The sequence below is a fragment of the Eucalyptus grandis genome, chromosome 9, assembly GCF_016545825.1.
Source record: "Eucalyptus grandis isolate ANBG69807.140 chromosome 9, ASM1654582v1, whole genome shotgun sequence".
Lineage (NCBI taxonomy): Eukaryota > Viridiplantae > Streptophyta > Magnoliopsida > Myrtales > Myrtaceae > Eucalyptus > Eucalyptus grandis.
The window spans coordinates 32677209-32699540 of NC_052620.1; the positions used below are offsets into that span (position 1 = coordinate 32677209).

Genomic DNA, 22332 nt, shown 5'->3' on the forward strand with positions numbered 1-22332 from the left:
TACTTTTATTCTGAGTCGTCATCATACGATCTGTCGTCTGTTCATTTTGGACTCATAAAAACGAGAAAAACAACTTTTTTGCTTTGTCACTAATAGAATAGCTTAGATTTTTGTAAAAATTATGAAAGAATTCATATGTAAATCTACGTGTCCGCATCTTTGTGCTGTTAAAGATTTAGTTGCTTAATATTAAACAAAAAAAGCCGAAATGCCTGCAAGATCTGACTGAAAAAGCGAATACAACAAGTAAAAATCATTCCAAATAAACCCTCATGCTAAGTTTGTTCGTATAGATAAGATAAGTTTTATAGTAGAATAATCGTTAGATTAACTGCCAACGTGAAAAAAAAAAATTCGAACTCACCATTAGATGATTGATATGTGTACTTGTAGATAATAATGTAGGCAAACCCTTTTGCATGCCAATCAAACTATCAATTGTGGTACATCAGTACACTAGAAGTAGACCAAATAAAAAAAAAATTCCAATATCCTATTACATTACTTGGTAAACACACAAATAATAATAGATATAAAACATATCCTTACTTTTGTGTATCCAAATGACACACAATTACTATCCGGTATACAACCTATGTATCATATTAAAGTTTACACTAACATAGAACCGATGATACCTATCATATTTAAACGATAATGTGAATTGAAAATTAAATACGCCACCATGCAACCAACACGGAGATTGTTATACAACCTCTTACACAGCTATTCATGGTTATAATTTTTTTGAAAAGTGTCATTAAAGCACTTGTGAAATTTCTAAACGAAGAAAGTCTTTATTGTGAAGGCGTTTCGCATGTTCTCGAGACATAGATGACCGTAATATTTTTTAAATTAGACCCTTTCTAGAATGCCTCGAGAAATTCATCGGTGGACTAGTCAATGGCCAATTCGTGCAGAAAAACACCTAAAAATATGAATGTGGGCGAGTTCAGCGTGCGTGTGAATTTGTGTAGAGGAAAGAACGACATTGAAAAGACCGGCGTCGTCGGCTTCTGAATGCGAGGGCAGTCGTGCATAACGTGCGAATGGGGATAAATAAAACCGTTTTTTCTTCAAAAAATAGAAGAAGAACAGAAAAAGGAAAAAAAAAAAAACATATTAATTTAATCAATAAATTTAGATTAAAGCCAGAATTCCACGGGTGGAAATTGGAAGATTCGGCTGATAAAGCATCCAGAAAAAGGGCCATCCCTTTTGGGTGGATTTGACCGTGTGATTGTCAAATATCTCCACCGTCTACGTTCACACACGATCGATCACGACAGAGTTTGAGAAAATGATCTTGTTTTTCTTTTCAAATTAATAGTATTATTATGTTATTATTAAAAGTCTAGATTGGAGTCTATCGTGGCGTCCGGCAAAAATTCAATATCTTTCTCGTGAGAAGATCATCAAGAGTAAACTCAACTTCAAACAGAGATGAATATATGAATTAGACTGAATTAAGTTATTGAAAGATATTAAAAGATATTAAAATTGTTCTGAATCACATCAATTTACTGATATGAAATTTTTTTAACATAATTTATATGAGCATCTTAAAAAAGTTTTGATCAATAAACTAAAAGTGCATCCCAAAAAAGGGTGATTATTATTACGACCACTAACCAGACATACCATTAGGATTTGCTCTTGATGGGGAAACCATAGGTGACAAAAAATGTACTGCACAAAAAGCTTTACTCCACGAAGTGCTTTGGCGCTTCACTCCAAAACATCAATGAAGACTCCCAACTTTTCAATATGTCTGTACTTCCACTGAACAGCTCCATGTTGAGGCACAGTGTAAGGGCATGATGACCTTTACCTTTCTCCGATAGAAGAGAGAGGATGTTCGGAATGGAGTGCAGCAGTAGTCACTACCATTATCTCTTCGAAAAAGACTTGATCGGTGATATCAAGCGTCGGGTCACTATTAAACTTTATGCACAGTCACCACTGGATAAATAACATGTGGATGAATTCAGTTATACGGCTGTCTCGAAGGACACTTATTATCCATTCGACAATGAATGTGCCAAAAAAAAAAAAAAAAAGATATTTACAAGAGCAAGAGATCCAATAAAAATTCATAAGAAAGCTCGCATTGTATATAGCATAGATTAGCCAAAAAAAAATAATAGAATGGTAGTGTTTACAAAAAAATAATAATAATAATCAAGTTAACATAGGCAAGCACGTGACAAATATATGAATTTAGGTAATCATGATATCACCATACATGTGACATTGTTATTGACGACCTTATTGATATTAGCTGTCAATGTTGGCATATATTGATGATACATGTCGATGAATAATAACCAATCAATTATCGATACATGGTAATAAATGACTAGTGACCATCAACGTTGTGTTTCAATGACTCAGGAGACCGTGTACCATTTGTTAAACACATAAGGAGCGTTGAGGTACAATTCGAGGTTTAGGGCTGCTGGAGGACAAGGTGATTAAAACGATGAGACAGCTTACAAGCATTGGCATAAGAAGTATAATGGGTACGAATGCAAGCTGTACTGGGCAGTTGAGATTGTGGAGCAACTTACGTGAATATTTCGAGAGAACCACTGCTCGGGAAACGAATTATGAGATCGTGAGAATGCAGGCACGAGATTTTTGGAATGAAAGAACAAAAGAATGATCAGTCGGAGGTATGACCATGGGGCAGTTTTCACACTACCGTTAAAAGACAAGGTTGAGAGATCGTAAATGCATGGATACAAGACTTTCGGGAAGAAAGGACCATAGAGGCAATCGATGGAAATAGCTTGAGAAGAGTGCAAATGCTAAAAACCGCTAAGGAGCAGTTCCTACACAATCATTATACATCATTAATCATTCACTAAGAGCATCCCACACAAATTAAACAAAATTTAAGCTCCATTCGTTTCACGGAAAATGACTTCCAAAAAAACATTTTTCCGGATTTTTCAATGTTTGTTTCACAGAAAATGAACTAATCAAGGAAAATGTTTTCCATCATTGGAAAAAAAAAAAAAAAAAAAAAAAAAAAAACCAACCTTTAAAGATGAGGAAAATGTTTTTCACTTTTCAAAAGTGAAAACTTTTCGATAACTTCTTCTACCTTGTTTCTTTTCACCAACACATTTATGCTTTCTTTTTCTTTTTTGTTTTTTTAAATCGAGTTTTTAATTTTTTTTCCTTTTCTTTTTTTCTATTTCATCTTCTTCCTTGGTGGCCGATCGCGACCAACCTCGACCTCGAGCCTCACAACAGCGGCTAGCGATTAGCTTCGAGCCAACTCAAGCCTCACCCCAGGTTGGCGAGGCTCCGCCTAGCCGGATCTGGCGAAGCCAAGCTCGCCCGAGCCCGGCGAACTTGGGCCTTGCTAGATCCGGCGAGTTGGGTGGAGCTTGGGCAAGATCAGTCGAGCCTCGAGCTTGCCAACTTTGGCGACCGCATCTTGGTCGGCCACCGGGTAGCCGGCCATCATTAGGCCTGTGGCGGTGGAGGAAGGAGGAAGAAGAAAGGAAAAGAAAAAAAAAGAAAATAAAAAAATAAAAAATAACAAAACAAATAAATTTTGATTTTTAAAAGTACAAATAATTAAAATTTCATACTACTGCCTGCAGGTGGCCTAGCTAGATAAGACCCCCATGAAGTCTACCAAGGATGGAGGGGTTCAAATCACGCGAGACGCATGGGATTTTAAGCGCGACGTCGGGATGGTGGATCCTCCACTAGCATCGCCCCAAGGTTTGCCCATTGACTGCCGGTTGTACGGGGTTCCTAGGTTATCAAAATAATAATAATAATAATCAAAATTTCATTTTAAAAATATAAAAATAAAAATATTTTTGGTCAATTAAAAATATTAAAATTCAATTCTTTGATAATTTTTCCCAAACAATTAAATTAGCTATTGAATAGTGGAAAATATTTTCCACTCAAAGTTCGTGTTTTAGCCGAATACGGAAAATATTTTTCCAAGAAAATGACTTCCCAAAAATATTTTTCGAAAACGTGATATTTTTCCGCGAAACAAACGAACTTTTAACATCTTTTTGTATTTTTACTTTTTCTGCATTGTACCTTTATTTTCCCAAAATCATGTCAACGATTTTATTCCTGTAGGTTTCTTTATCTTGGCATACTCAAGTTTTGTGGGAGAAGTGTCAAAAGGTCCTAAACCTTTTACATTTATACTAATTTAGTATAAACCTTTTTTTTTGTCAATTTAGTCTTAAACATTTTTACTTGGTGTTGATTCAGTGATTCAATCATTTCCAATCAATTTTGGTTGGATTTTGCTGACCGAGCGATGGTCAGCTAACCTGGTTCCATCGGCGCTAACGTTGACAGCTTTTAATAATATTTTAATTTTTTAAATTTTAAATTTTTCTTTTTTCTTTTTTTCTTTTCCTCCTCCTTCCTCCAGCCCACACCTGGACCTCGGCGGGCGACCAAAGGCGACGGTCGGTGAGGTCAACCTCACCGGCCACTAACAAGCCTCACCAGCCACCTCACCAGTGGCCCGAGGGCAGCGAGGGTTGAGCCTCGCCAGCATGGCGCGAGGCCGTCATCACGGCCTGGCGGCCTCGAGTTGGCTTGGCACTGGGCGATGAGGCTTGCCCTCGCTAGATCTGGCGAGGTCGACCCTCGCTAGTTTGACTCAAGGCTGGCCTAGGCGGTGAGGCTCGCCCTCACAACCATTGGTGAGATGGCTAGCGAGGTTCAAATGACCGGCTAGAGGAAGGAGGAGGAGAAGAAAAAAGAAAAAGTAAAAATAAAAATATTAAAATATTATTAAAAATTGTCCACTTCAAACAACCCCCATTCGGCACAATCAACCAAATTTGGCCGAAAATGACTAAATTGGCACAAAAAAAAATTAGGATTAATTTGACACAAAATAAAATGTTTAACATTAAATTGACATAAATACAAAAGGTTTTGTGAATTTTTTAACACTTCTCTCCAAGTTTTGTCATCGATTATATTATGGCAGAATTTGTTTACGTTTGCTTCACTTGTAATAGCCATACTTTTCAAGTCTCGTCAATAATTAAATTCCAGCTTGGCTTATGTTTGTATAATTCGGTTTAAAGTAATTCTATTGATTTTTTCTTATGGTTGGATATCTCTTGTCTGAAGTCAACACAAAACCCATTTCTTCTAATAAAATTGAAGAACGAATTTTAGTAAAAGTATTTCGTCACAAGAGGAATTCCGACGAATAAGATAGATGAGGAATTTAAATTAATTACATTAGCATGTTTTTCCAATTAAATACAATAGAACGAAAGTAACCAATATAGCAAATTACTCATTGGGAAAATAATAGATTTCATTGCCCTTCACGAGAGAGCTACAGGAAGGCAGAAGATTCTGTTGATTCCTTCCCTTGATTTTTCATATTAAGAACACCCAACAACGCAATGAAAACCAAGTGCACCCAATTAAGTGTACTGTCTTCCAACTCAGTTCTTGTCTGTTGAAAGATCTCATGAAACTCCATCGAGAGTGATGCGAACTCCATATCTTTCTCGCATGCTCAATATCATATTGATTCCCGAAATTACCTAGGAAATGTTCACGCTGTACGACGAAAGTTGACATTGGAATTTAACAATTGTCGATATGAGTAGACAGGGAATTAGAGGATTTGGATAGATACGGCCGTCCACTCAAAACCGTGTGGGCTAGTCTAAATTATTGCGCCAATGAAAGCTTGAATTATCTTTTTGGAGTTAAATATTTGTCTCGAGCTTGATCCGATCCCTGCCTCTATCGGTCGCATATCAATCCTGGCGTGCCTACCCTTTAATTTATTTATCGTGTTATTCTTTTATATATGGGGCTGAGGAAATTACGGACGACAAATAAGTTAGACTAAAATCCTAAAAAAGTCCAATAAGTTTAGTATTCGAAGGACAGAATCAAGATTGGCACTTCATTTTCTTTTTCATAACCTGGGGAAAGGGCATACAAACCTGACTACTGTAAGACTCGTGAAATACCCTACAAGCTCTACAAATCAATTAAGTGACCCATGCTAGTAGCCCTAAATTCGAGCATTTTGATTTTTAAGAAAAGTTCGCATGTATCACGAAATCAAAATTGGTCGCATCACATCAGCCAAACATAGGATTATTCCTTCTAGAATTCTTTGAAGAAAGAAATGGGGAATGGCCGCATCGCTAGCGCTCAATTTTGACTAAAGAAGAAGAAGAAGAAGCTAACTTGTACTCGGAGGCATTGATGACTGGTCTTTGGCTTAATGCCACGCTTGCTTTGACATTTGCCATAGGCAAGATGAACGAGAACATACATGGGACATTACTTCACAAGAATATTTGATTGCTACGACAGATGTTTACATCTCTAGTACTTAGAACAATTAGGTTACGTGCACGTTCTTGGCAGCTATATTAACCCTCGCCTGCGGATTTCAAGCAAGATTTTCCCAGGGCTGCAAGTTTATCAGGTCCAGGGCTTGGAGTTTGGCCGATGCGAATGATGGATTTTCTCACTTGCGATGGGCTCGAGAGGCTTAGGAACTAGACGTTGGCTTTTGGGCTGGGCTTGTCGTCGGTTCTTGAACGGCTTAAGATACGACACTCTTTCTTCTTTCTTTCGTGGGGAGGGCTGCTGAATGATGGTCGAGTCGAGTCGTGACCAGCTTGCATGCAAATCCCAAGAATACGATGATGGAACAGATCATGAAACCGGGTTTCACGTCAGGCAAGATTAAGCAGAGACAACCGCTAATGACATCGTTTCAATGAACCCCACAAGGCTCTCTCTTTTGCAGGAGTTCAGGGGCCACCTGAGTCGAGATTTAACACCCCCGCCCCCTTCCCAAATTAATGAGCTGGTCCATTAACCTGAAGGCATAAAGAAAAGCTATGTATAATATACAAAGACACACACAACGCGTCTAATTGGATTTCCACACATCTTTTCTGCGCAAGCTGTTCGAATGGCAAAGCAGATTGTTACCTACTAATCAATCATTAATTTGCTTGAAGAGGGTTTCGCTTTACATGAGGAACAATAATTCTGTCTTCTGTGACAGGGATGAAATCACCGGGTGGTCGGACTTTAGATGACCCAAAGCCTTCCCCAACGACCTTCATTCTTCTAGGGCTTACCCACTAAAGAGAAAACATCAACTCTACAAAGATCTTCGGTCAATGATCTCCTCCGCACATGGTGTGTGCTATAAAAACCCCCTGGTACCTCTATCTTTTAAGCCCAAGTTAGGGCTATCTCAATCTCTTTCTACACGCGGTAGGTAAGGAGATGAAGAGGGTTCGAGTTGTGGTCGTAAAAGGGTCGTCGGCAAGCTCACGAAGGAGAGGGGAGACAATAAGGTACGGGGAGTGCGAGAAGAACCAAGCGGAATCGATCGGAGGTCACGCGGTGGATGGTTGCCGGGAGTTCATGGCTCGCGGTGAGGAAGGCACCGCCGCCGCCCTCATTTGCGCGGCCTGTGGCTGCCACCGGAGCTTCCACAAAAGGATAGTGATGACCGAGAATCAATAGAGACCGACAACAATGATCGAGATCTCGAGTCATCTCATTTATTCAAATGGGGTGATCGCAAAAAGAAGACACTGCTAAATGAAATTAGGTTTTGGTGCATCATCACTTGATGAAGGCTTAATTCGTTTCTTATGATCAAAACTCTCTGGGATTGATCATCTTGGATTGGAGAGGATGTGGATGACTGAGGTTATGCTTTTTCTTTTCTTGGCTTTTCATTTCGGGCTTGCTTTCATGCTTTGGGGTGTTGGCCTCTGATTGGAATTTTGTTTGTATGACGACAGAAATGGAATGGTTAAACCAAAAAAACTGTTTGATGATCTTTTCGAACATAGAGAAGTAGTAAGGCAGATATAGATGATGGATGTCGAAGTTAGAATTTCGTTTTCCGCATGAATTTGTTGTCTAGGGCATGATGGGTCATTTCTCAGAAACCGATTGTCTCGTAAAGATGATGATGTTCTTCTTCAACTGGGGTTGTGTGGGTTCAATCAACAGAATATGACTCATGTAAGAAGTTGTATAGTACAAACTATAGGTTTAAATTCTTATCATCCGATTTATATATCCTACATAAATCTTGTTATTTATAGGTGAGAGGGGAGGGATAAAAGATATCATCATTGATGAATCTAAACTTAGGTGCTAAGATATCGATATGTGGAAGTCAACTATGCAATTGAAAAGGAATATCCAATCAACACGACAATGAATCTCTATATTCATCCTTTGGTACCAACATTGGCATGTGTCTGTTAGAGTTCTACACTGTGCAACTTGAAAAAATCAGTATGATTGTGAATGTTATAAGGTCAGTATTATTATATATGGGGGACGAGTAAGTTTTAGGATGCTTATCAAGTCATATATATTTAGACCTATCAAATTGGTGGGTCGTATCAAATTTGAGTCCAATCGAAAATGGTCTAACTGAAATAAACTCATTTTAATCAGTTTTGACCTATTTACATACAATGCAAATCTAGTGAACCATACTTAACCAAACCAATACTCAATCGTCCTAACCCAACCCATATTTTTAGAACAATTCCATATTTAACTCAATTTAGGAAAAATTATACCCAAACGACAGTGAGAGTGCAGAGTAAGTGAACACGAGATCAAATGAGGGGAGAGAGAGAGAGAGAGAGAGAGAGAGAGAGAGAGAGAGAGAGAGAGAGAGAGAGAGGGGTGAGTTGAATCTAAGTAAGTTGTAATCCCTTTCCTGAATATAACCAACCCATATAATAACTCAGCCCATCTATATGGATTAAAAAAAGGATTTATGACCCATTTTGATAGGTCTATATTTATTCTAAAAGCATTGTATACTTGACAAAATTATGTTTATACACATCTAATATCAACTACACTTATACCTTTTATACTTAATGCTCACACGAATATACACCCTTATTTGCGAATTGAGCTATTATAAGGGTTGGATTTGAGGGAGGAGTTTTATGAACATGAATGAATTCGGCTTATATTTATGATATAGCGATACACAAGAAACATACACCCCATCCTTTGATTAACTTTTGTTTTTATTTTGAAACTTTGATGATTGGTTAAAGAAAATATTATAGTCCTTAGATGTATTTCCAAGAGAATTAGGCCCACTACTGGAATAACAAATAATTTACATACTTGTCATTGGATTGTTAACATACAAAAGAATTTGATTGCAAGACTAATTTCAAACATACATGTCAACCATTGAATGGTGAGTGTATATGGTTCTTTCAACACTGGCGGCGAACCTAACAATGATTCAAAGAATTTGGAGTAAACAAACCTGTTAATGTACAAATCTTCAGGTTGTCCTAAGAAGAGGCCACACAATATTTTCCGGACAAGACAATTAATTTACACGCCTTGAAATTTACGATACTCCTAATTTATGTATCTAAAATCAATATGTTTTTAGGAGGAACTGCTTCACCTCAGTTGCTACTATAAGATTTGAACTATTAATTCTCTATATTAATACAAAACCGTGGACATCTAGAAAAGAATTTTTCTTCTTTTTTTGTATAGTAGATTTACGGAGTTACTAAATATAAAAAAATATTTGCAAAACAATTACTGTTCACCTCGTCTATCAATAACATACTGGTATACTTACCGCCAGTTCAGTGAATTATCAATCCTTTTTGTGAATTTGCGACTTTTCAACTTTTATCTTTTACTAATTTTTCTGTCTTTCTTACCAATGTTTGGTATTTATTATCTCTTATATAAAGTTATAACATTTATTTAAGTGACGCACCAAATTAACCCCGGTTGAATTACCAATTATCTCTACGTAGTCAACATTTTTTTTGTCTTCTTTACAAGCACCTTGAATATACTTGTCCTTACACGACTTTACCAACCCTTTTTTATGTGACTAGCTAGTTTTGCTCCCAACAAATTACCAACAAATTTTGGTTAACCAGCTCTCATTTAAATCGCCCATCGATGTTTATTTGATTTTTATTAACAACTAACTGACTTTTCTGTAAATCATCAACTTTAATTTGCATTACTTACCAGCCAATTGAAATTACCTACTGCATTGTAGAAATATAATCTAGCCTGGCAACAGGCATGTAAGGCAAATCTGAATACTTCAATTCGCATACAATATATCATGTAGATGCAGCTGAGGTTGCTAGGACCACTTTCATCAAGAGAGAGACATAGAGAGGCAGCATATAAGTTCATTATAGAATTTGCTAAGACTAATTTCTATAAATGGCATGATTGTCTGTGGGCAATTTCAACCTCTTTGAAGGGACTGCACTCAAAACTTTGGCGATTTCGAGGGCGAACTAGAGGGTAGAGATTCAACGTCGATGCCTCCTACAATGCTCAAAGTAGTGTTTAGCATGATTAACCACTAGTCACGTCGGCTGCTTTGAAGGCCCAGTGGACCAGATGAATAATGCGCTCGGTGGTTAGAATGGGAAACCTCCTCATTAGCGCTCTTAGGAAAAGGTGATTAAAAAGCATAGGGCATACTTCCTTTGCTGGCTAGGGAGGTCAAATTCCCAAAACAGGAATGGAAAGTGCTATAAATTGACTGCCCTTGATAAGAAAGCAGAGAAGAACATGCATCATTTATCAGGTCATTTCATGAGGAAGAGGTTGATATTAAGGATATGGCGTGAGTTCTTGATGCATGCTTAATTTGGGGTGAGCAATTTTAGGATCAATCCAGGTTCAATTTGGAATCTATCATGTCGGAACCGGTTCCCTAATTTTTGGAATTTAGAATATACCTTTTAATCTAGAATCTACCTTATCAAACGATTCTAGGGTGTACTCAGGAAAAGATCGATTTTCTTCTTCTTTTTTGTCTCATTTTTAGTTAAGTAAAATGAACGCAATAACAAAAATCATCATTTGCCAATAGCGACGATCCTTAAAAACACTAAGCTTCATTAATACTTACATATAAGTGTGTGTGTGTGGTGATGAGACTTTCTTGTCTACTTTGCTAGTGTGGGCATGAAGTAGGATGAGCTTTAGATGTGTCAATTGAATTCATTTTCAGCGATAAATATGGCTTGCACAGTCTATTGATTATTTGCGATCACGATGACTACTCAAGTGATGTCACAACAGACAATGGGAATAATGCTACTCTATGATCGCTTGTGAGGCAATTTAGATGCAAGGGCTAACGGCTTCAAACAAAAATCTATCATATTTGGAGCTAATCTCGAACGGTGAATGCCTTATGTCATTTTTTATACTCAAATTATGTCCATAACATTAGCATAGGTCCTCAGTTAACTCTGAATCAACATAGGTCTAATGTCTGGTTTGATTTTTATATAGGAATCCAGAACTGAACCACATACTATCGGTTTCACTTTTTTTGAAATAATTAATTGTGAAAACTCAAGACTGAACTAGTCATAGAAAATCGGTTTAGTCTAGTTCTCAATTTTACCCTGAATCCGTACGTGCTTAGCTAAGGCTGATTTTAAGAGGTACAATATGACTTTACCAGGATAAGAATCATAAGTTTGACCAAATTAGAACGAAACCCTTAATTACTTTTGAGTTTTGACAAGTTACTGAGCCCTTTTTTTCCACTCATTTAGCCGCCCAGCATGGTATGATGGCAGTTCTTGGGATGTGATATCAAAAGATGAGAGAGGGAGAGAAAGAGAGAGGGTTATATCATCTGACATCCATGAAATGTCTCTGGGATGTTGATTCGGGGAAGAAATTGGAAAAGCAGCATTGACAAGATGATCTAAATATAGGTCTTGAGTGAACTATCTCTAGGTTGAAACATGTTGGCCAATGGCCATTAATATTGGTTATCGCTATTGTCGGTGCCAACTCTACTGCTTCCATCTTTTTCTCATGCGAGGCGAAAGTTTAGGGGACTCGACTCGTTTTTTCGTAGAATGGAATTGGTCAGGTTCCTTGGTCTCACGTTCGTGATCAGATTGACCAAATTATCCAACTGTATTATTCTCGTCAGCCCTCGGAATTCGAGTTTACTTTTACCATTCTTAATTATATGCCTTCCTTTATCGACTATCACGTTCTAAACGTTGATCAAATCCATGGTCAAAGTGTCTGACTTAGCAAGCTGGGATCGTACTCATCAGATAAAGGAACAAGTCGCGTATTGAAAGCCCTAAAATTTGGAATTTGTGAACAGTCGATCAACCCAAAGAAGATGAGATTGGAACCGCTTTTTCCATGACTGGTGCTGTGATTTTATGAGGTCAAGACAAGGGATCGGATAAGAGATCCATGAATGCGTGAATGGACCGAGGCCCATGATGTTTGCAGAGGTGGTCTTGGACCTGTTCGTCATCGCTGTGTTGTGACGGAAAGATCCGCTAATTCACGTCCAGGCCCGCCACGAGGGAAGAAAGTAAAGCTTAGACTTCGATGACTGACGAAACTATAGTTATGTTATTGACGTAGGCATGCTAGAGTTCAAGAAAGTATACTAAAGAGTTCCAATAGTTGTCGAACACTCGGCCGCTCCGACTCATGACCCATTGTCCCAACCCTAGGACCCGGGGCATGCAACCCCAAAACCCTAAGGAGTCGCATAGCACCCGACCAACCCTAGACCCGGGACTCGGCATCATATAGGGCCCCAAGAACTTCGGCCTCGGAGTCGAGATCCAATCCTTTAAACACAATGCCTGAAATTAGGACATGAGCACTCCAACCCAGTCGATCTTTTTCTTTTTTTTCCTCTGTATTTTCTTCATTTTTTCACGGGTGCAAGTTTGTACTCGTTTTTTATTCGGAAAATGCTACATAAATTAACCCCAATTCATACCAAACTGATCAAGTAAAGTGATGAGCTTTTCACCGGTGCAAAAACATAGATCATCAACTCAAATGCTTAATTGAAACCTATCACATCATTAAACACACGAACTTTCAAAATTCATAATCGAACATTCCTTAACCTTGCATTCCTGTATGGTCGCCCAGATCATTAATTTTCTCCCAATAATACCAAGTTAGAATCAATCGATCATCAATCCACAACGACACGATGGTGCATGCGGATGGCTTCATGTGAAATCCGGAATATCCCATGTGAGCTCTGAGAACATTGGCAATAACAAAAACAAACACGAGCAGGAAACGAGTTTAGGTCAGAAATCATTGTAACTTTTGAGGTTAGGTCCAGCAACATTACCTTCGCAACAGGACACGACCAGTAGCGACCAGGCTCGTGCCAGGAGGGCTATATTCACGTGGCTCGTGTTGACTCTTATAGCCAATTTCCATCGCTCCCACCACTCGTCTCTCCCACATAATGGATTTCCCATTTTTTTTCTTCTTTTAAAAAAAAAAATCGTAATTAATTTCTTTTTTGACGTGTTGAATTGAAAAACTTGAATGGTGTACATAATTCAATAGCCTCACAGGAACTAACCCTCTTCCCTCGTCACGTTCAATTTAATGCTCCCACATCGTGAAACATTAAATTTCGATCGTAATGGGGGACCAATAATCCATGAAGGACTACATTTTTGTACATTTCGCATGAATTGTATCATAACCCCTTTTTCCATTTTCGTTTTTGCTGTTTTTTATTTTCTGAATTTTACCTGCCTCTCATAAAGTCGATACCTTAGACTTTCGGATCACCGAACATCCAATCCTGATTAAGCGCGTCATGAAAAGCATTGAAGAAGATTTTATTCACCGAAATCGATCAAAGCAATTTGAGCATAATCAAAAGACGAGACGAAAAATGTGTATTATACGCGAATAATAAGAACAGAGATCGAGTGGGGACGACCGCATATTGCTACCCCAATTGCATTCCAACTCGCCCCGTTCAATTGGCTCGGTGAAATGAAGAAATTTTTTTATCTTTTTGGGAGGGCACGCACGACGAGTGGATTGATCAGGGATCACAAGATCTATGCGCGAGGATAGAGTTTGGACCACATTACCATATGCTCGAAAAAACTTTATTCCCCCCATTGAATAATTGCGTGGTCCTCCCCCCGGCTTTAATCGGTAGGAATTTTCGTCGTCCGAACTTGTTAGACGTTTTTGCTTTTCGAATTGAAGGGAGTGCGAGCTTTTTCTAGCGAGGAACAAAAGAGAATTTTGTTGCAATTCAATTCGATCGGAGCCTGCGAAGATATTTATTGGCCTCCACATTCTTCACCATATGATGTGATAATAATTTTAGTGACGCCATTATTCTCTCGTGACCTGATGAGAACAATGTCCACAAGAGAGAACAACAACATGTGCGGAGTTATAATTCACCCTCAATTAATGATACGGTCCATTTTTCCAATCAAGAAAGGAGAAACTAAAACTAATGGTAATGACAATGATACTATCAATGAGTGTTTTTTTTTTTTTTTCCAGGTTTAGAGATATCTGCAAGTACAATCCTTTAAACAACTTGCATCCAGTATATAATTATTTGTATAATAAAAAAAGGGATGATTCTCTACAAAAAAAAAAAAATCAACTCTAGGTGTAATCCTAATTCTTTCGATTTTTTTTTATCTAAAAATAAAAATCACAAACTTTCACTTTAACTTAAAGTCTACTCACATGTCAAAAAATCACCACTAGTTTTTCAACGTCATTAACATTAGGGAATTATTGTAGTTCCATACAAAGATGAAAATGTTGATGAAGACATGGGTTTTAACAATGAACCTTTAACCGGCCATAATGCGATAATTTTACAGAAATTAGTGATGATGTGGGCAAATTTGTGATTGGAGTGAAAACTCGTGGCTTTTTCAAAAAAGAAAGAAAGGATCTGGACAAAATTAAGATAAGACTTGTTTCCTTCTCATGGGGAATTAAGCCTAAAAAAATAGTATGGACCACGCGGAACGAAAGTTAAAGGAAAAGGCAAAGAAGCTACGCGAAATTAACACCAGATTTATCATTACGTTATACGATCAAATCAACTAGTCAAACCGCATTAATAATACCCCTGAATGTCCCAGTCAACGCTCTCAGCTTCAAAAAGCAGAGTGTCGGGAGAGGGTGTCGGCATTTTTTTCAATTTCTTTTTTCTTTTTCTAAAAAAGATGACAAATGAGATACGATTAGCGCATAATCTCTCGTCAAACTTTGAATAAAACCCTAAAATAATTCAGGAGCCGAAAACGGAAACTGCCGAGGGGAAAAAAATTAAAAGAAGTGGACCGAGTCCGAAACGACTGTAGAATCCATAAAGGGGGAGTCTGGGACTCTGGGTCCTGCGCTTTCGCTCTTCACGTGTTGGAGCTTTCCCAAAACGTTAGGGCTCGTAATCACCCCACTTTGGTAATTACGGTTCGATTTCAGGCCCACTTGATTAGTGATTTTTCTTTCCCTTGTTGTTTTGAGTCTCAGTTAATACCATTAAAATATCTCAAACCGATACTTTTGATTGAAATTTACCCTCCATTGACATCCCATTAAAAAAAATTATGTGTTAATGGAAACATGTCATTCCTCTCATTCTAATCAATCTTGCAGCTGTCCACTACATGTGCCGACACTCTATGCGGTACTAATGCGAGGTAAATTTTAGGTTATGGGTGTCGATTTAGGGATTTTTGTAAGTTGAAAATCAGTTTTGAATACTATGTGTCATGAGTTGCCATGTATGGAATTTTTCGTTAAAATGTAAATCAATTTGAGATTAATGGTGTCATGAAAGTATCGATTTAAAACTTTATAGGGTATCAACCCTCAATTTTATTTTGTTTTATTTTATTTTTTGTTGTGAATTTGGAGTATTATGGACAAAGTGTATACATCAAAGAAGCGGGGCTCTCAATAATGACACCATAGCTGGATTTGCGAATTTGGTGAAAAAGGAATCCTATGAGACAAAGTAGTGATGTGTGTGAAGTAGGCTTCCCATATACTGCAATTCGAAATGGTGACTTTTCACATCCCACCATTATTTCCCTTCCTTAAACAAGCAAAAAAAATAACAGAAAAATAGAAAAAAAAAAAAGTTGGGGAGATCATTAGCACCACTCATGTTACGTGTCTGAAAGAAATCTTCGGCCTTGTCTGGCAACCTTTCACATGGGCAGCCCCGCCGTACTATGTTATGAACTTCGCGTTCGTGTTGTGTTCCATCAAGATCTCAATTCGTCAATTTCTAAAAAAAAATTCCATTTTTCACTGTTGATTAGGCTGAAATTAATAAAAAGGGTCCAATGAAATAGTTGATCTGACCTATAATCCAATGGAAAATTTAGTATCTACCCAAAAGAGGGATTCGTTTTTTTAAAGTCAAATGCCGCTAAATTTGATTTGAGGGAAGATGTAGGTAGCTAATTATCCCCAAACAGCGAAGACTTTTCGGGACCCCTGATTGAGATCACTATCTAATTGACTTCCGACCACAAAATCGACCAATCACGGCTCCAAATCCACGAAATAAGAGAGACCCAAGATTTACATTTTCTCAAATTATAATTAAACTCCCGCAAAAAAAAAAATCGTTTTTGAATTATTGTAAATTGGCCCATCTTGGTGTGTCATATCATAATGCTTCAAGAAGTGACACTGTGGTGCAGAGAATACGGATGCGAAGTGGGATTGGTCGCACCCGTGCACGCACAAACGCTCAAAACATTTAATTTGATTTTTCTAATTATTTTCGGGTTCCGAGAAAAATTATTATTTTTTTGGACAATGTCATGGTAATAATGCATGAAAGTTAGTTCCTACCTATAGCTTAGCCCCTCCAAAATAGGCTCAGTGTCTCTCTCTATAACCAAAACAGGTATAGGTCTAGTTGTACCTTGTTCTTTGCTCGCTTTTGGTGGGAGTTTGGCGTGAGCCACAGCTTGACCATACCTTTGTTCACTTAAACAAAAAAACAAAAAACAAAAAAGCTTGACCATACTTAGAGAAAAAAACAATTGAATTAGACAGAAGGAATCGCAAAAATTTAAACGAGCAAATCGACAAAGCTCGGACGTCAAGATCCGATTGCCACCAATACTTTCAATTCATCAAAAACTCTCAACAGTGCTCGTGAGGGGGACACGAGCCCATGTGTCCTGTGCAAGAGAGTTGAAAAGATGGCTTCTTGAAGATAACTTCAGATTAGAAAGGGAGCTTTAACCACTCTCTCGAGCAATAACCCACAACTGCTAATCGTGATTTGATAGTGCGCCCTCCATCTTAATCTTTGTCCGTTTCTTGGGCACGCGCAAGGGCAATTAGATCACAAGTTGTATATATCGCGTGACAAAATTGGCTAACATATGTTTTGACGTATCACTTCGATTATTTAGAAATTTTGAATCATTAGAGAAATTGATAATGTTTCGGGATAATCATTTCCTACCTGATCCCAATTTTCTCTTCTTTTTCCCTCCCTAACCGGCTGGCATGATTTGATGTACCACTTCAGTTATATTCAAGATTTTCAATCACCGGATAAATTGATGGTGTTGCTTATCTAACCCGAGGATAGCAAACATAAAAAAAAAAAAAAAAAAAAAAAACAAAGTTTGCTTGAAATCGGGTATATCATAATTTGCACTTTTACAAAATTACTCGGAACACCGACTGATCGTCGGGAGGGACTCGACCAGAGAAATGTCGTATCCTTAACACATATTCGAAGCCCGATACTTTTTATTTTGATGTAAGAACCGAAACTACCCAACGTATCTTTTCATATCAACCAATACCAAACGCATCTTCAAAAGCAAAAGTTTTCTGAGCGCCAGGGACCCCCATTTCATTTGCTGTCAAAGATTACGGTATCGCATTTTGGTTCAGACAAAATATATTTTCCCTGAAAACTTAGAGAGAGTTGTTGGGCGGGACTGGGATGGACAGTGTTGTACACGTCTATGGACAGGAGCCGATACGCACCGGACCCTCTCTCCCTCTCTCTCTCCCTAAAAAGTCTTTCGTCACAGTAAACCTGCAACGGCATTTAACATCCGCGGCAGGCTCGGGCCATTTTCTTATTTATTTCAGTACAACCACTCCTCCTCCTCAGTCTCCACACTCATCATTTCTTCTCCGTCGGCAAATCCCAAATCCCAGACCAGCACAACCTCATCACCAAAAACCCTAAAGAAAACGCTCCTGTCCATCTCATAATCACCAAGAGATCGAACGTTAGATGGCCTCTCTCGCGCGATTTCCCCAGGCGAGGAACCGATTATCCTGTGAAGTTCTCCATTATTATAATAATAATAATAATAATAATAATAATAATGTTCGTGTACAGGATCCGACCGAACAACGGAAAAAGTCGGGGAAAATCTCACGACCCTCTGCACAGAATCCCTAGCTAGCGCTGTAATTATTAGGCCCTCCCTCGCGGGTCATGTCATGTCCATATCCAAACCTCAGCTCCCGCAACGTTCCATGGGGCGGGATGACTCCTCCGTTCCCCAATCTCCCAAAAATCCCATGCCTCTTCCTCGTCTGTCATGGCTTAAGACCCGGATTCAAAATCCTCAAATCCCCATCCCCACCAAACTCCAAGAAACGCTACTGCCCATGTCGGAGCAGAAGGCAAAAAACCCGAGGCGAGGTGCACTGAATTCCTTAATTGAAAACCCACTTTCGCCTTCATCATCATCGTGCAATTATTAATGATTAAGTTGAGGTGGTTCTCTCTCTCTCTCTCTCTCTCTCTCCCTCTCCCCATCCTTGCTTCTTCCCTTAAAAGGTAAGTGAAAATCATGGAGCAAAGAACAGAGAAACGTGCCCACGAGCCTCAACCACCCTGCGAGCAACAGATTAATCGGTTTCGCCTTCGCATCGTTGCTTAATTCTTTAAGCTAGGGCTAAAGCTAGGGTTTGCTTCTAAACCCATTATAAAAACTTAAGCTTTACGAGCAAATCGGAATGATTAGGGTTTGGCTCCACTTGGGTTTCTTTTCTTTATTTCGAAATATCCACCTTTTGGGGTATTAAATTAAAGACCACCAACTTCATTCAACCACCGATATCGGACCAGATTCCTTTCCCGAAATGGAGAGCTGAAGACGAGAAAGAGAGCTCCCCTTTCTCTTTTCATCGCTTAATAATGAGGAGAAGAGCTTAAACCCATTTCTTTAAGATGGAAAGAGAACACGGCGATACGCTTTGAAAGCTGCTTCGAGTGGATTAGAATATGATTATGCAACTACTCCCAAATCCCACCGCCGAACAACGCATACGTACCTACGCTTTTTGCTCCTGTGTTTCGGACAAGATCAGACGATAAGGAAAAAGAAACCTTATATTCTTATCTAATCTTAAAAATCTTTCATCTCTATCTCTTTCTCTTACTTCTCTCGCCATGGAAATCCTCTCCACTGTCTGAAATTTTTATATTGTCACCCCCTTTAAGTCTCGAGTCGTCTTCACTGGCTTAGCTTCTTCTCATCAGCGTACTACTTCATGACACCCACGACCCAAACATTCCCCCCGCACAGAGGTTGAATTTCGCCCAAAGAATCTCGTGGGGCAGACATGATATAGATATGAAGAGAGAGATCAGCGCGAATATAAATCGAGATAAAGGAACTGAATTTAGAAAGCAAAAATAAATTCCCTTTGGATCGAATTTGTTTTTTTCTCCAGGTTATCCTCAGCAAGGCGATTCCATTAATCAGGAAGAAGATAAAAAGAAAGGGGAAAATTTAGAAAGTAAAAAGAAAAGAAACAAAAGAAGCCAACTGATTAATAACACCAAGTTCTTACTCTACCTCTCTAAGCATACTTATTATCTTGCTAAAAAGAAGGAAGGATGAGGATCCGGATGAGGATGAGATGTGATCAGCTTCGGACGGGGATCGAGATTCATGAAGAAGACGATGACCCATTAGTGCCCACATGAGCTCCGCTGTCGTGGTGGTTAAAATGACCCGACGACGTCGGGTGGTTCTCGCTGCTGAATCCGCCGATTACGACGTTGTCGTTTTCGTCGTCGTCGTTGTTGCTGCTCATGCCGCGCTGCTGGCTGCTGTTGTTGTCGTTGCTCAAACCGTTGTGATTATGATTGGTGCCGGCGACGGTGGTGTTGTTACAAAGGCTGAGGCTGTTGACGTTGCTGTTGCTGTTGCCGTTGCCGCCGCCATTGGCGTCCCTCTTGCCGAAGGTGTTCTTGTTGTTGTGCATCCATACCTTGAACACGGTCCGATCGACGCCGACCTCGGCGCAGAACTCCTGAACCAGCTCCTCGTCCCGCTTCTGCATCTTCCACCCGACTCGCTCGGCGAATTCATGCATCCTCTCCTTCTGGTGCTGGCTGAATTTCGTCCGGAAGCGCTTCCGCGAGCCCGGGTGGTGGCTGTTCGGGCTCACCACCGCGGCCGCGGAGGACGGCGGGGGTCCCTGGGGCGCCGCGGTGTTCTCGGGCGTGGCGGCGATGCCGGTGGAGAGCGCGAGCAGCATGTGCGGCGCGGACGGGTAGTAGGAGGATGAGATCGGCGGCGGGGACGCGGAGCTGGGGCTGCGCGGCGGGTGGTGGCGGTGGTGGTGGAGGTGGTGCGGGGCTGGGGCGGTGGGGGCGGGTGGTGGCGGTGGTGGGGCTGGTACTCGATGACGGCGGAGGCGGTGGGGGCGGGGTCGTCGGGCTCGCGGCGGTGGAAGTTGCGGTGGCAGCCGCAGGCCGCGCACTTGAGGGAGGTGGGGTCGGCGGGGTTGGCGGCCGGGGAGGGCATGAACTCGCCGCAGCCGTCGAGGGAGTGGCCGCCCAGGCTGGCGGCGTGGTTCTTGAGGCATTCCTTGTAGGTGACGGGGGCGGCCGTGGCGGCGGGGGCGCAGAGGTGGTGCGGGGAGTGGCGCTTGAGGACGCCGTTGGTGAAGGAGAGGGGCTTGGGCGGGGGCTGGATCCGGGTCGGGGTCTCGGTCTCCGGCTCCGGGGACTTGGTGCTGGCGGTGTTGGTGGATGTGTTGGTCGGGGTCATGTCCATGTCCATGGCTCTAACATATAGGGTTTCCAAAACACATATTTAGGCTAAGGCAAGAAAGAACAGGAAGGAAGCTTAGGCTTAGGGAAAATGAAGAAGATGATGAGGATGATGAAGGAGGGTCAAAGCCAGGGTTTGAACAGAACCCGTCTCTCCATGCACTAAAAAGCTTCAGAATTTTAGCACAGACAGAGACAGAGACAGAGATCAAGAAGCGTAATTTAACTTCTCTTGCAGTCTTGGGTTTTAGCAGAAACAGAAGAAAGAAGAAGAAGAAGAAGATGATGGAAGATGATGAAGGAAGGAGGAAGATGGAAGATGGAAGATGATGATGAGGGGTTGCTGTGAGAACTGTTGATAATAAAAAAGATCTGGAGAGGTTTTTGTGGTTGTGCTTCATAACCCCGCTTCGGCCCCCTTTTTTAACCCGAGGTTTCTAATCCATGGTTAAGTCTCACCCCTCCTCCCCCGCCCGCCCGGCCCCACCTGGGGTTAGATGTTGTGTAATAAATATGCTCCTCTCCCTCCTTTGGCTTTTCCCTCTTTCTCTGACTTCTACTCCCGCCACTCCCGCTATTGCTATCGCCAGGCCGTCACCCAAAAGAGGGACTCGACAAAGCGTCGTCCTCGGGTCATTAGGGTCTTTTCACACCCCCCCCCTCCTCCGCCCCTTCCCCGACGGCACTAGACCGGGAGCGAGGGCGAGCGGTCCTCTTGACTCCGGGTCGGGGCGGGATAATGATGAGGAGGTCCCGAGTTTTTTTTTTCCGAATGACTCGGCGGAGTCCCGAGTTGACTCGGGGAGGGGAATAATAAATGACAATTCCCCACTGAGGTTGGAAAAAAAGGACCAGAGTTAAAAGAGGGAAAAAAAGAGTACCTTAAAGCGGGGGTGGTGTGGGGTGGGCCCAGCGATTCTGTCCGGGGGAAGGGGAAGGGACTGTAGTGCGAACCTACCTTTTTATTTGTCCTCCCTCCCTCCCTCCTCGTGTCGTCCCTTCGCCGCTCGCCCGTAATGAGTTGAAAAGACGCTCGCTTAGGGGGGTGGGGGGACCCTTCTTCCTCTGACCACCCAATCGTCGTCTCGCCGTTAGGGGTGCCTTGCGTCCGGTAATGTCGACCGTGCTGACTTGACTTTGGGAATCATAGGAGTAGGAGTTGAAACGATTGGGATTTCGCGACTCGAGAGAACCTCGGTGGTGAGTTGTGGTCTCGATGCGACTGAACCCTGTTTCATACGGACAGTCCTCGTGCTTTTTTACCTCTGTAAAGCGTTTGGGGAATTCCCTAACCGCTTCGGCACTTTGCGGCTTGCTTTTGTCCGTCTTGACTGGGTTTTAAAGTCGTTGTAGATTTAAAATGTGTGCTGCCGATTGTTTGCATCGAACCGGTAGTC

General features: G+C 40.7%; 2 protein-coding genes across 2 annotated transcripts; one reads left to right on the plus strand and one right to left on the minus strand.

Annotated features, from left to right (window-relative positions):
- Positions 1–7099: 7099 nt before the first annotated feature.
- Positions 7100–7863, plus strand: LOC120288155 (mini zinc finger protein 2-like). The gene has a single exon (XM_039301621.1). The coding sequence runs from the start codon at positions 7291–7293 to the stop codon at positions 7531–7533; it is 243 nt and encodes an 80-aa protein (XP_039157555.1). The 5' UTR covers positions 7100–7290; the 3' UTR covers positions 7534–7863.
- Positions 7864–19553: 11690 nt separating this feature from the next.
- On the minus strand, positions 19554–21343 carry LOC104420678 (zinc-finger homeodomain protein 9). Its single transcript, XM_039301308.1, is given in 2 exon segments — positions 19554–20525; positions 20528–21343. Coding segments are annotated over 2 exon segments (1119 nt in total). The 5' UTR covers positions 20946–21343; the 3' UTR covers positions 19554–19824.
- Positions 21344–22332: the final 989 nt, after the last annotated feature.